The sequence below is a fragment of the Dendrobates tinctorius genome, unplaced genomic scaffold, assembly GCF_039654945.1.
Source record: "Dendrobates tinctorius isolate UK_male_01 unplaced genomic scaffold, ASM3965494v1 ptg000369l, whole genome shotgun sequence".
Classification (NCBI taxonomy): Eukaryota; Metazoa; Chordata; class Amphibia; order Anura; family Dendrobatidae; genus Dendrobates; species Dendrobates tinctorius.
The window spans coordinates 342,207-356,206 of NW_027362035.1; the positions used below are offsets into that span (position 1 = coordinate 342,207).

At 50.8% G+C, this 14,000-nt stretch overlaps 1 protein-coding gene across 1 annotated transcript in view; it reads right to left on the reverse strand.

Moving 5' to 3' along the window:
- Positions 1-552: 552 nt before the first annotated feature.
- TRIM3 (tripartite motif containing 3) overlaps positions 553-14,000 on the reverse strand; it is a 56,491-nt gene continuing 43,043 nt past the window's right edge. Inside the window, exon 12 of the mRNA XM_073562897.1 lies at positions 553-2,274. Coding sequence (XP_073418998.1) covers positions 2,122-2,274 — 153 coding nt within the window. The 3' untranslated portion in view covers positions 553-2,121. The remainder of the gene's footprint in view (positions 2,275-14,000) is intronic.

The window sequence follows — 14,000 nt, forward strand, 5'->3', positions numbered from 1 at the left end:
CAAAGATCAGCGCCATTAAACCGCAGTCGACAAGATGTGGAGGCAAACTTATAGCAAGCAACGACAATGTTGCAGCATAAATCCACACAACGCTAATGAAAAGCCATACGACACATGAATCTGTACGACACAAATAAAAAGCCGTAGCGCAGGTCAATTACCGCAGCTTTATGGAGTATGTGGATGAGATCGGAGTGTCCCATAAGCCCCTGCGGATTTTGCAGCTGTGTCTAGCATGTGCGATTGTACCCTATACCACCGTGCAAATTACCAGTCTGTACAGAACTAAACTCTGCTCTCACCTTCATAAATGTAACCCTAGGCACCTGGAGACCCCACATCCAGCATCCGTATGCCGTGGTGGAGCACCACCCCTCGTTGTGGTGGCTCAGGCTACAGCGGCAATGTAGTAAAAGGTACCAGGTCTACTCCGCATTGGCCACAGTCTAAGGCACGGCGTGCGGATCATTATTACACTACAGTTCCCACAATGCACCACAGCAAAGCACATGGCCTCACTGACCCGCTGAGGAGAAGGCACCAGACGAGATGTGGTGGGGGAATGGGTTTATTTGCAGCCAGCTGTTCAAACCTGTCATCATCCATCATGTATCATACAAAGGTCAGGCCCATGAAACAGATCCACATGTCGCCCTGCACCCTCCTCACATTCATACATTGCTGGACCTCTGGTCTGTGACCCCGTCCTACACGATGACACACAGTGGGGCTGGAGTGGCAGGTCTGGGTAATATGGCCGCCGGGGCTTCTGTTCTGCATCATACCTGAGCACGCCCAGCTGGTACACAGCTCTGCCACATGGATGATGGTAAATTATCGTCACCTCCGGGCAGAAGGTTTGCCAGCAATAGCTCCCCCAAAAACATGGCAGAAAATGATTTGAAGACGAAATCCAGCCAGATGCTGTCAGGAGCAGAGACGAGCGATACCAGCCGGGCGGACATCACTACGGCCTCCTGGAGATCAGGGCTCTAATCCCACTGACCCCATGGCAGGAGTAAAGCTACCTGGGAGCGCCTGGTGCTGCTCCGAAATAGGATCAGGTCCAATAGGGGGCTGCACCCCACACAGCTGGTGCTGAGCCGCTTACATGGGACTGCACATCTCCATATAGGGCAGTGACACATTCAGCTCTGCTGCCTCTGGACACACTGACCCCCCACCACAAGGGGCCCTGGCTCGGCCGTTCATGCTTGTGATGTGGCGAGGAGTGGGAAGTTACATTCATGGTGTGCGGACAAAGTAAAAAACTAAATACAAAAACAGTGAAGATGTAATAAAACAAAAGTAAAAAAAAAAACAACAGTCAGATGGCAATACCCCCAAATACTGACCTCCCCCACCCCATAGGGCCGAGGAGAAGACCACCTGATGGAGGCGGACATGGCAGCTGAAACGCCAATCAGCGATAACTTACCGACATCACCAGGATCAGGCACACATTCACTACCACAGCTTCAACACCCGCGGGGCCACTGACCCCAGAGCTCACGTCCGATGCCACAGCCGGAGCCACCACCAAGGTGGAACATCTGGGAACTGCATGCTGGGAAACCCTGTAACCAGCTGAGACCCTGTTTACCTTGCAGGAGCTTCTGTGATCTTGTGGCAACCTCGACAGAGAGGTGACCCTGGGGTGTAGCCCCATCCAGAGCAGAATCTACCGGCAGACATAACAGCATCCATCATAAAACATAATCAGTGCAAATATCAGAGAGCCACCATCATTGTCAGCAGTCGCGCGGGCCCAGCGAGCAGGGGCCGATCGATCCTCCACCGTCATTCCCATCAGTCTGTAAACCGCGCGGAGGAGACATCGGCGCGTCCATCGTCCTCTCTGACACGTAGTAAACATTGAGCAGCATCCATAGCAGAGTTCTCCAGAGAAATTAGAGCACGGAGAGAAAGCAGAGTAGGAAAATCTCTGGGCCGAGGGCACAGGAAAGCGGAGCACACAGGCGACACCGCAGTGTCGGGCAATAGGACAAGGAACTGGCGGCGGAGAATGGACGAGGAAATACCACTGCAGGATGAATACACAGAGCGGGCAGACATCATGTACACGCCGCGGGCTGCTATGCCCGAGACTCCTGTCCCACGTCACTGCAGATACCTGTACACCTTGAAGCAATGGTTTCCCGAGTCAGCAACCACCACATGACCATCGGAGGTTAGCGCCAGCCCCTGCGGACCGTACAGAGGGTCAGCCATGGTGTTAATGTAGGACAGAAATGAGCCAGAACTGTCAAAAACCTGGAAGGACAAGATGAAGGATGGGAGAGAAAAGACAAGGCGTTAAAGGACGAGTGCGCAGCGCAGGCGCTAAACTGCGGCCGGGACTGGGCCACCTGCTCCTATGTATAAAGAGTGGGGGCGTTACTGGATGTGTGCGCTATACTGCTGTCTGCTCCTATCTATAAAGAGAGGGGGCGTTACTGAGTGTGTGCGCTGTGCAGGCGCTATACTGCGGCCGAGACTGGGCCACCTGCTCCTATGTATAAAGAGGGGGGCGTTACTGGATGTGTGCGCTATACTGCTGTCTGCTCCTATCTATAAAGAGAGGGGGCGTTACTGAGTGTGTGCGCTGTGCAGGCGCTATACTGCGGCCGAGACTGGGCCACCTGCTCCTATGTATAAAGAGGGGGGCGTTACTGGATGTGTGCGCTATACTGCTGTCTGCTCCTATGTATAAAGACAGGGGGCGTTACTGAGTGTGTGCGCTGTGCAGGCGCTATACTGCTGCCGAGACTGGGCCACCTGCTCCTATGTATAAAGAGGGGGGCGTTACTGGATGTGTGCGCTATACTGCTGTCTGCTCCTATCTATAAAGAGAGGGGGCGTTACTGAGTGTGTGCGCTGTGCAGGCGCTATACTGCGGCCGAGACTGGGCCACCTGCTCCTATGTATAAAGAGGGGGGCGTTACTGGATGTGTGCGCTATACTGCTGTCTGCTCCTATGTATAAAGAGTGGGGGCGTTACTGAGTGTGTGCGCTGTGCAGGCGCTATACTGCGGCCGAGACTGGGCCACCTGCTCCTATGTATAAAGACAGGGGGCGTTAAAGGACGAGTGCGCAGCGCAGGCGCTAAACTGCGGCCGGGACTGGGCCACCTGCTCCTATGTATAAAGAGTGGGGGCGTTACTGGATGTGTGCGCTATACTGCTGTCTGCTCCTATCTATAAAGAGAGGGGGCGTTACTGAGTGTGTGCGCTGTGCAGGCGCTATACTGCGGCCGAGACTGGGCCACCTGCTCCTATGTATAAAGAGGGGGGCGTTACTGGATGTGTGCGCTATACTGCTGTCTGCTCCTATCTATAAAGAGAGGGGGCGTTACTGAGTGTGTGCGCTGTGCAGGCGCTATACTGCGGCCGAGACTGGGCCACCTGCTCCTATGTATAAAGAGGGGGGCGTTACTGGATGTGTGCGCTATACTGCTGTCTGCTCCTATGTATAAAGACAGGGGGCGTTACTGAGTGTGTGCGCTGTGCAGGCGCTATACTGCTGCCGAGACTGGGCCACCTGCTCCTATGTATAAAGAGGGGGGCGTTACTGGATGTGTGCGCTATACTGCTGTCTGCTCCTATGTATAAAGAGTGGGGGCGTTACTGAGTGTGTGCGCTGTGCAGGCGCTAAACTGCGGCCGAGACTGGGCCACCTGCTCCTATGTATAAAGAGGGGGGCGTTACTGGATGTGTGCGCTATACTGCTGTCTGCTCCTATGTATAAAGAGTGGGGGCGTTACTGAGTGTGTGCGTTGTGCAGGCGCTATACTGCGGCCGAGACTGGGCCACCTGCTCCTATGTATAAAGAGGGGGGCGTTACTGGATGTGTGCGCTATACTGCTGTCTGCTCCTATGTATAAAGACAGGGGGCGTTACTGAGTGTGTGTGCTGTGCAGTCGCTAAACTGCGGCCGAGACTGGGCCACCTGCTCCTATGTATAAAGAGGGGGGCGTTACTGGATGTGTGCGCTATACTGCTGTCTGCTTCTATGTATAAAGACAGGGGGCGTTACTGAGTGTGTGCGCTGTGCAGGCGCTATACTGCTGCCGAGACTGGGCCACCTGCTCCTATGTATAAAGAGGGGGGCGTTACTGGATGTGTGCGCTATACTGCTGTCTGCTCCTATGTATAAAGACAGGGGGCGTTACTGAGTGTGTGTGCTGTGCAGGCGCTAAACTGCGGCCGAGACTGGGCCACCTGCTCCTATGTATAAAGAGGGGGGCGTTACTGGATGTGTGCGCTATACTGCTGTCTGCTCCTATGTATAAAGACAGGGGGCGTTACTGAGTGTGTGCGCTGTGCAGGCGCTATACTGCGGCCGAGACTGGGCCACCTGCTCCTATGTATAAAGAGGGGGGCGTTACTGGATGTGTGCGCTATACTGCTGTCTGCTCCTATGTATAAAGAGTGGGGGCGTTACTGAGTGTGTGCGCTGTGCAGGCGCTATACTGCGGCCGAGACTGGGCCACCTGCTCCTATGTATAAAGAGGGGGGCGTTACTGGATGTGTGCGCTATACTGCTGTCTGCTCCTATGTATAAAGAGAGGGGGCGTTACTGAGTGTGTGCGCTGTGCAGGCGCTATACTGCGGCCGAGACTGGGCCACCTGCTCCTATGTATAAAGAGGGGGGCGTTACTGGATGTGTGCGCTATACTGCTGTCTGCTCCTATCTATAAAGAGAGGGGGCGTTACTGAGTGTGTGCGCTGTGCAGGCGCTAAACTGCGGCCGAGACTGGGCCACCTGCTCCTATGTATAAAGAGGGGGGCGTTACTGGATGTGTGCGCTATACTGCTGTCTGCTCCTATGTATAAAGACAGGGGGCGTTACTGAGTGTGTGCGCTGTGCAGACGCTATACTGCTGCCGAGACTGGGCCACCTGCTCATATGTATAAAGAGGGGGGCGTTACTGGATGTGTGCGCTATACTGCTGTCTGCTCCTATCTATAAAGAGAGGGGGCGTTACTGAGTGTGTGCGCTGTGCAGGCGCTAAACTGCGGCCGAGACTGGGCCACCTGCTCCTATGTATAAAGAGGGGGGCGTTACTGGATGTGTGCGCTATACTGCTGTCTGCTCCTATGTATAAAGACAGGGGGCGTTACTGAGTGTGTGCGCTGTGCAGACGCTATACTGCTGCCGAGACTGGGCCACCTGCTCATATGTATAAAGAGGGGGGCGTTACTGGATGTGTGCGCTATACTGCTGTCTGCTCCTATGTATAAAGACAGGGGGCGTTACTGAGTGTGTGCGCTGTGCAGGCGCTAAACTGCGGCCGAGACTGGGCCACCTGCTCCTATGTATAAAGACGGGGGCGTTACTGGATGTGTGCGCTATACTGCTGTCTGCTCCTATGTATAAAGACAGGGGGAGTTACTGAGTGTGTGTGCTGTGCAGGCGCTAAACTGCGGCCGAGACTGGGCCACCTGCTCCTATGTATAAAGACGGGGGCGTTACTGGATGTGTGCGCTATACTGCTGTCTGCTCCTATGTATAAAGACAGGGGGCGTTACTGAGTGTGTGCTGTGCAGGCACTAAACTGCGGCCGAGACTGGGCCACCTGCTCCTATGTATAAAGAGGGGGGCGTTACTGGATGTATGCGCTATACTGCTGTCTGCTCCTATGTATAAAGAGGGGGGTGTTACTGGATGTATGCGCTATACTGCTGTCTGCTCCTATCTATAAAGAGAGGGGGCGTTACTGAGTGTGTGCTGTGCAGGCGCTATACTGCTGCCGAGACTGGGCCACCTGCTCATATGTATAAAGAGGGGGGCGTTACTGGATGTATGCGCTATACTGCTGCCTGCTCCTATCTATAAAGAGAGGGGGCGTTACTGAGTGTGTGTACTGTGCAGGCGCTACACCGCTGCCGAGATTGTGCTGCCTTTTCCTATGTATAAAGAGAGGGGGCGTTACTGGATGTATGCACTGCGCAGATGCTATACTGCTGCCGACACTGCGCTGCTTGCTCCTATGTATAAAGAGAGGGGGCGTTACTGGATGTGTGCTCTGTGCAGACGCTATACTGCTGCTGAGACTGGGCACCTGCTCCTATGTATAAAGAGAGGGGGCATTATAGAATGTGTGCACAGCGCAGGCGCTATACTGTCAAGACTGTGCTGCCTACTCCTATGTATAAAGAGAGCGTGTGATGACACAGCATTTTTTCTTAATTATGCCAGACTTAAATTCAGTAGGACCAGAATCAAACTGCTGTCTGAAGTATTTACTCTTAAATTGATATATGCAAATGAACAAATGGTTATTTACCTCTTATATCAGCTCCTATAGTTAATTGTACAGCTATCTTTGCAAAATAGGGATGCAAGGACACTGAACAATGATGTTTGCGGATATGTTGATTACACATTGCAAACATTGAAGGATAAACTATATATAAACAAACAATGTGGATTAACTTCATAACATCTTTCTCTTGACCTCAGGATACCAGCTTGAAGGACAATTGTGAACTATATAAGGAGACTTTTTTCCTTTGTTCCAAGAGACTCTATAGGATGTTAGCTTAGGGAACCGCGGCCCCAGCTGGAAGAACAGAAAGCTGCTTCATTGACCATCACTAAACCCTCGAAGATTACTTGAAGAATCCAGGTTGGGACAGTCAGGTCATCTGGCTACATACATCACTGCCCTCTATTTGTTTCCTATGCTTGTCATTACTGCCTCTCTGTGTGGGCCCACCAAAAGCGAAGTGTCACTGCTGGGGGTATTCGGCCCTGGAAGCAGCTCTAATCATAGTGAGTCAGAGGGAAGGGTGAGACTCTTATTTGCACCATATTGGGTATTGGCTGGGACTCTTGTATATGGTATTGTTTGTTGGTGGTTCAGTAAATTATTGCCACACTGTTTTAACCTCACCCTGTGTTGTCCAAGTAGTGTTCTGCCCACAGGAAGAGAGAGCGGGTATTCAGTAGAATGAGCCCTGGTCCATGCAGTCTTTCTAAAGACAGCTAGGCCAGCAGACAAGAGCACCCACTGACCCCGTGTCTCCACATATGGCGGCAGCAGTGGGACACCACTCAGCCCAGCGGATCCAGGGGAGGTGCAGGGGACTGGTGTTTGTAGACACAGTTCAAGGAGGGCTCCACAACTAGGGAGGCATATAGACAGACCCAGCAAACCACAGGTAAGGCATACACAGCAGGTTTCGGACGCCACCATGTCGAACCCCACCAACTTGGCCTTGGGAAGAGGAACAGAGTGGATGTATAGCCGCATCAAAAAACGGTAACCACAGGAGCTGTGCCAGCTTTGACGGACTGAAAACTGGACCACCGACACTTGGTTGGCTTAGATAAGGAATTGGTCCGTTAGGATGTCCAGAAAGTCTTGGAGGACAAGGGAAACTCTGCTAAGATGGAAATTGCCAGAGAAATGACCCAATGCTGGTCTAGTGTCAACCCAGTCCCCAGCAGCTCGAATCCAGGAGTTGTTTTTTGCATTGGGACCTTAAGTGGGGAAAGGGCTTACGTTAAGGAATCCGTTTTGGGAGGTCCAGTACTCCCAAGATAGTCCCCCACTAAGGTCCTTATCTCCACTACAGGATGTGCCAGTGTTTAATGAGTCCAACATCCAAGTCTATGAACATCTGCAAGATTTTGAGACTCTAATGCTGAAACACCAGGTGCCCACAGCTAGTTGGGCTACTTGTAGACAAGTCCGACTGGTTCGGCCCAGGTTGCTGCCCGGTCACTTGGGCCTCAGGATTGCCAGGACTATGGAACTATTAAAGACATCCTGTTGGCCGTTTTTACCACCACCCCTGAGAGATATAGCACCAAGTTCCGGACATTGTCTCGCCACGGGGTCTCTTGTGTAGAATTTGGCAGTCAACTCCAGCGAGACTGCAACCACTGGCTTGACTATATTGCTACCCACTCTGCTGCTGCCCTTTGGGACATGATCGTGCTTGAGCAACTTAAAGAGTAGATAACAGAAGAAGGGGGGTGCTCAACCGTGGAGGTGCAGTGCCAAGAAGAAAATCAATCGAAAGTATAATATAATATAACTTCGGCACTCAGTGAGTGCCAAAGTTATATTATATTAAACTTAAAGAGAAAATGGCACCAGAAATACGAGAGTGGGTATCTGACTGGAAGCCCGACATCTCAGAGCAAGCAGCCCAATTGGCTGACAAGTTTACAGCCAACCGACTCCACTGGAGACTTGATATGATCACCGATCCCTGAAGACCCATCAACCAAAGATTCGTTGGGCCACCAGTCGGTCAAGCAGGATTATCCAGCTACCCAGCAGAAAACAAACCAGGACAAAGGTTTAGTAACAGTACCCGTGATTTGCCCAACCCACAGTGCTGTTATACATGCATGCTCCGTGGATACGATGCCAAAGATTGTTCCCAGGGCCGGGTCTCCATAGCTGGACTACATCTGCCAGCCCAGCAGGTCAAAATCTCCCAAAAGGAGCCAGCATTGTCTGAGGGATGCTATCCCCGGGATACACCAGCAGCGGAGAACGTGATATATTCTATCCATACTCTATGGTGGGTGGTTTGGCCACCCTACACCAGTCCATCGCCACATCCGGCCAGTCAAGGTCAGTGATATCCAGGCCTGGGGACTTTGCATGCTGGGTCCTCCATCACCATGGTCAGCCCAGATATTGTCTCACCAGAACAAAATTTACGCGGTCGCCAAGTGACATTCTCCCTGGCTGGAGGTCAGTGCTCGGACATTCCTCTAGCATGTGTGCATCTGGACTGGGGTACCTACCAGGGAAAAGTCGAAGTGGGACTCATGGACGACCTCCCCACACCAGTTATTTTGTTGAATTACCTACGACAAGGACTGTCCAGCCAATTTGTCAGACTCATCACCGTAACCAAGCCAAGCAACACCGTGATGTGGATCCTTCTGCCACCCATTCCAAGGATAACCAACACTCCAAGCCTCCATAATCCTACTCTGAGCCGACAGTGGTGAGTAAACCTGACTAGACTATGGCCATTGACTGGAAGAAGACCAGTGGCAAGGAATTTAGGGAAGCCAAACTCACAGACTTGCCCGCAGTATGGCCGCTCGACCTGGGAAAAGAAATCAGGGGAGGTGAAGGTATATAGATGGGAAAATGGACTGTTATATCGGAAAAAGCCAGCATCCTGCCAAGAGAAACCCTGGACCCTTGTCCATCAGCTCGTGGTGCCCCAGCATTATCAAACGCAACTCCTGTGCCTGGTCCATTACGTCACTGTAGCTGGGCATATGGGGTCAGAAAGACCCGGGCCCGACTGCTGGGTAGTTTCTTTTGACCAAGGGTCGCTCAACAGGTGCGGAAATACCAAGCATCTTATCCGGTTTGTCAACAGATGTGAAGTCCAATGGGGGAGTGTCATAGAAAATATTAAAAATCCTTGAGGTCACTCATATAGCCCCTTCCTTTTTCTCGTTCATCTACCATTTGTCATGAGGAGACAGGAGCTAGCACTTAAACCTGTCTTTATTTAAAATGGCAGTGACAGAGAGGTTTAGCAGATTAATTAAAATGCAAGGATTCCTCTTTATGTCCAGATGACTGAAGAGGTTGTGTATTGTCCACTGAGAGACAGGAAAAGTATTATTAGGGTCTGAAGTGGATCAAAGAAGATCTGACACCTTTTACAAATAGCTATGGTCACGGCAGTACAATGGGAGAGCAGACAGCCTCCGGGAGAAAATATGGAATATTGGAAATTCTATACATCCAATATTAATGAGACGTACGTTGTCGGCACCAGGATAACTAGGTAAAAATACACATTTTTTCATAATTATAACCACCACCATATTACTGCCAGCAGCTCAACCACGTTTGGTCTCTATGTGTAGATAAAATCCTGATAGAAAAGATGACCTCAGTCTCAAACTTCTGTGATCGCATTATGAGGAGTTATTGCATAAACTGGGATTTCCAAAAATCATGAAGGACTGAGTGGTGGTGGCGGCCTTCTCCGTTGATCATCAGCCAATCGCGTAATTGTCCGGATGATAGGGCGCAGCATAGAGCTCTTTGCTCCAAAGATCACAGCTGGTGGTATTCGTGACCTTCCCGGCCTGTGATATCAGGGATTTGTGGGATTAGAAAAGTCCTGACAAATATCGTCAGCCGTCACCAGCTGGAAAGGGGGTAAGCCAACAATGACCCCAAGTGTCCCTGCCAGCCAGCCCTCAAGGGTCTTGTCCCAGCTCCCAGCCTGCATCTGACTTCCGGCGGTGCTACACCTGAGACCAAGCTGGTCACATCAGCATCACCTGCCCACAGAGGCAAAAGAAGAACCCCACACCCAAGACCCAGGCAACTACTGCAGCTGTTCTTTTTGTGGGTGGGGTAGTTGGGAGGGTCTGTGAAAACTTGCAATCAGTTACCGTGGGTGATAAAGTCACTATGGGACTCAAGGACACCGGAGCTGAACGAACCCTCATCCGCCTGGAGTTGGTGTGCCCTGAAGACCTTATCCGCGGGAAAACCCTGACTGTCATGGGGATTGGGGGGGGGGGGGGGGTGTTCACCGACGCTTTACCCATGGCCCAGGTTTTCGTAGACTGGGGTGCGGGGAGGGGGTTAAGGGAAGTCGAGGTGTCTAAGACTCTCCCCACAAAAGTTCTGTTGGGGACTAATCAGGGACGGTTGGTTGCGCAATACATTCCTAACCACCCTCCCAGATCCGGGAATTCCTGTGATGAAATTACTGATTATGTGAAAGTTAATATGTTGAATGATGATAATATGTCTTGTGATAGCTGATGTTGCTGAGGATCCCCAAAAAGGAGCCAGCGTGAGTGTTAAGGACGATGGGAGCAGGCATGGAGACCATGAAGCAGGTGGTCCTGAGCAGCTGACCAGTGTCACGACGAAGTGTGACATGGCCGGTGGTAGCTGCCCCATGCTTAGCACTGCTCCTGAAGTATTGGGGGAGGAAGAGGAAATGGTACCCACAGTCTGTCAGGCTGATAGGAAAGGGTTGTCCTCCGGGGAGACGGCCTACATAGCCACTGTCACTCGTAGTACGAGTGCCCAGAATGCAAACAATGTGCTGCCTTCTAGGCCCACATCACCCTGCGGGTTAACTGAACCAGCTGCAGATCCACAGTAGGTCTCAGAAGGTTCCAGTGAGGTTGGAGCTTTAATGTCGCCTCTGGCTACATCTAGCCACGAGTTCCAGGTGGCTCTGGGTTCAGATGCCAGTCTAGAGACGTTAAGGGACCTCACAGAGAAGCCTATCTCAGAGTCTGATACGGAGAGGGTATTCTGGGACAGGGGAGGTTGTATCGGGAGACTGTTCCGTGTAACCCCCAACAGGAGTGGATGAGGGCAAGACAGCTGGTGGTGCCCCATCAGTTCAGGGAGGAGTTGTTGTGGGTTGAGATTCCTAAAGCTAGACATTTGGGGGTCCGCAAAATCAAGATTCAGGTGTCACACCACTTCTATTGGCCAAAAATGGGCACAGATGTTGCCAATTACTGCTGCTCCTGTATCACGTGTCAAAGAGTGGCGAAGTCAGGACCTGGGTCCAAGGCTCCCCTGATCCCCTTGCCAGTAATAGAAGAGCCAATCCAGAGGATTGCTGTGGACGTTGTCGGACAACTGGCTGTACCCAGTAGCTCTGGGAAACAGTTCATCCTTACTGTGATATACTATGCTACCAGGTACCTGGAGGCAGTAGCTCTGTCTTCAATTAGGGCCGATAATGTGGCGGATGCCCTTTTGACCATTTTTTCTATAGTAGGATTTCCCAGGGAGATGCTAACGGACCTGGGGACTCAGCTCATTTCTTGGTTAATGGAAGCTCTCTGTAAGAAAATGCAGGTGCGGCACCTGATATCGAGTCTATATCACCCACAGACCAATGGTTTGTGTGAACATTTCAATGGTACCCTTAAGCAGATGCTTAAGATGCTGATTGAGTCCCATGGGTGCGACTGGGAGCAATACCTCCCACACCTGCTTTTTCATAAAATCATAGAATCGTAGAGTTGGAAGGGACCTCCTGGGCCATCTGGTCCAACCCCCTGCTCAAAGCAGGATTCGCTAAATCATCCCAGTCAGATGTCTGTCCAGCCTCTGTTTGAAGACTTGCATTGAAGGAGAACTCACCACTTCTCGTGGCAGCTTGTTCCACTCATTGATCACTCTGTCAAAAAGTTTTTTCTAATATCTAATCTGTGTCTCCTCCCATTCAGTTTCATCCCATTGCTTCTAGTCTTTCCTTGTGCAAATGAGAATAAAGTTGATCTTTCTACAATGTGACAACCCTTGAGATATTTGTAGACAGCTATTAAGTCTCCTCTCAGTCTTCTCTTTTGCAAACTAAACATTCCCAAATCCTGCAACCTTTCCTCATAAGACAAGAGAGGTACCACAGGCCTCAACGGAGTACTCCTCCTTTGATCTCCTGTATGGCAGATGTGTTACGGGGGTTTCTTGGTCTGGTAAGGGAATACTGGGAAGGAGAACTGAACACCCCCAAAAGTGTCCGTCATAGAGTATGTCATGGGGCTCCATAACAAAATGCAGGCAAGGATGCAGCTGGTGCAGTAGAGCATGGTGCAGGTACAGGCCAGCCAGAAGCTGTAGTATGACCTAAACGCCCGGGAGAGGGTGTACGAAGTGGGTCAGAAGGTGTGGGTCCTAGTCACAATGACCCAGAACAAGCTTCAGGCAGCCTGGGAAGGTCCATACCCCATACATCAGCGCCTCTTCCACCATCGGTTCATTGTCCAAACAGATGCAATGGACACCGTATTGGGAGCCATACTCAGTCAATTGGGGGGCGATGGTCAGGAACACCCAAAAGCCTAAGTCTCCCAGAATCTGTTGGACCGGGAGAGGGCATATGACACAACAGAAAAAGAATGCTTGGCCATAGTCTGGGCACTAAAAAAAAAAAATTGCAGCCTTACCTCTACGGCAACAAATTCATGGACATAACCGGCCACAGCTGGCTAAATCAAACTGCTGGTGACAACGGACGTTTGCTCAGACGGAGTCTGGCCTTACAGTCCTATCATTTTTCTGTCTCCCATAAAAAGGACAAATATCATGGAAATGCAGATGGATTGTCCCAACAAGGAGAGAAGGATGACTGGAAGCCTAAGATGTCTGGAAGCTCCGTCAACAGCGGCTCACGCAGGACCCAGCAGTCTTCAGGGCTAATTAAGAAGGGTGAGGAATGTGATGACACAAAATTTCTTCTTAATTATGCCAGACATAAATTCAGTAGGCCACAATCAAACTGTTGACTGAAGTATTGACTCGTTTTGTAGATTGAATTGATAGTTGCAAATATTTACTTCCTATATCAGCTTCTACAGTTTATTGTACTGCTATCTTTGCAAAATAGGGATGCGGGGTCACTGAACAATGATGTTTGCTGATATGTTGACTACACATTGTACCAGGCCATGCAATTTGTTGACTTACAAACATTGAAGGACCAACTATATATAAACAAACCTTGTGGGTTAACTTTATCATATTTTTCTCTTCACCTCTGGATGCTGGCTTGAAGGACAATTGTGCATCTATGTAAGGAGACTTTTTCCTTTGTTTCAAGAGACTCTACAGGATGTCAGCTTAGGGGACTGCGGCCACAGCTGGAAGAACACAGAACCTCTTCATTGACCATCACTGAACCCTCAGAGACGTCTTGAAGAATCCAGGTTGGGACAATCAGGTCACCTGGCCACAAACCTCACTGCCCTGTTAGCTTCCTAAGCTTGTCGTCAGCACACAGCACATGTCCGCTGCCGTCTATTGAACGCAGATGACTCCTCTGTGATCACTGAGCCGTGTGGATCCACAACATCCAATACATTCGATTGATGTAATTTCTCTTGCGGAGATGCTAATAAGTAGATATGCAGGGGTCTGGAGAGAGGCGCCACGTCTGTCTCTGTGCGTGAGCTGCGAGCGTCTGTGGACGCACAGTGGGCATGGGATTTCTTAAAATACAATCCACTGTCCT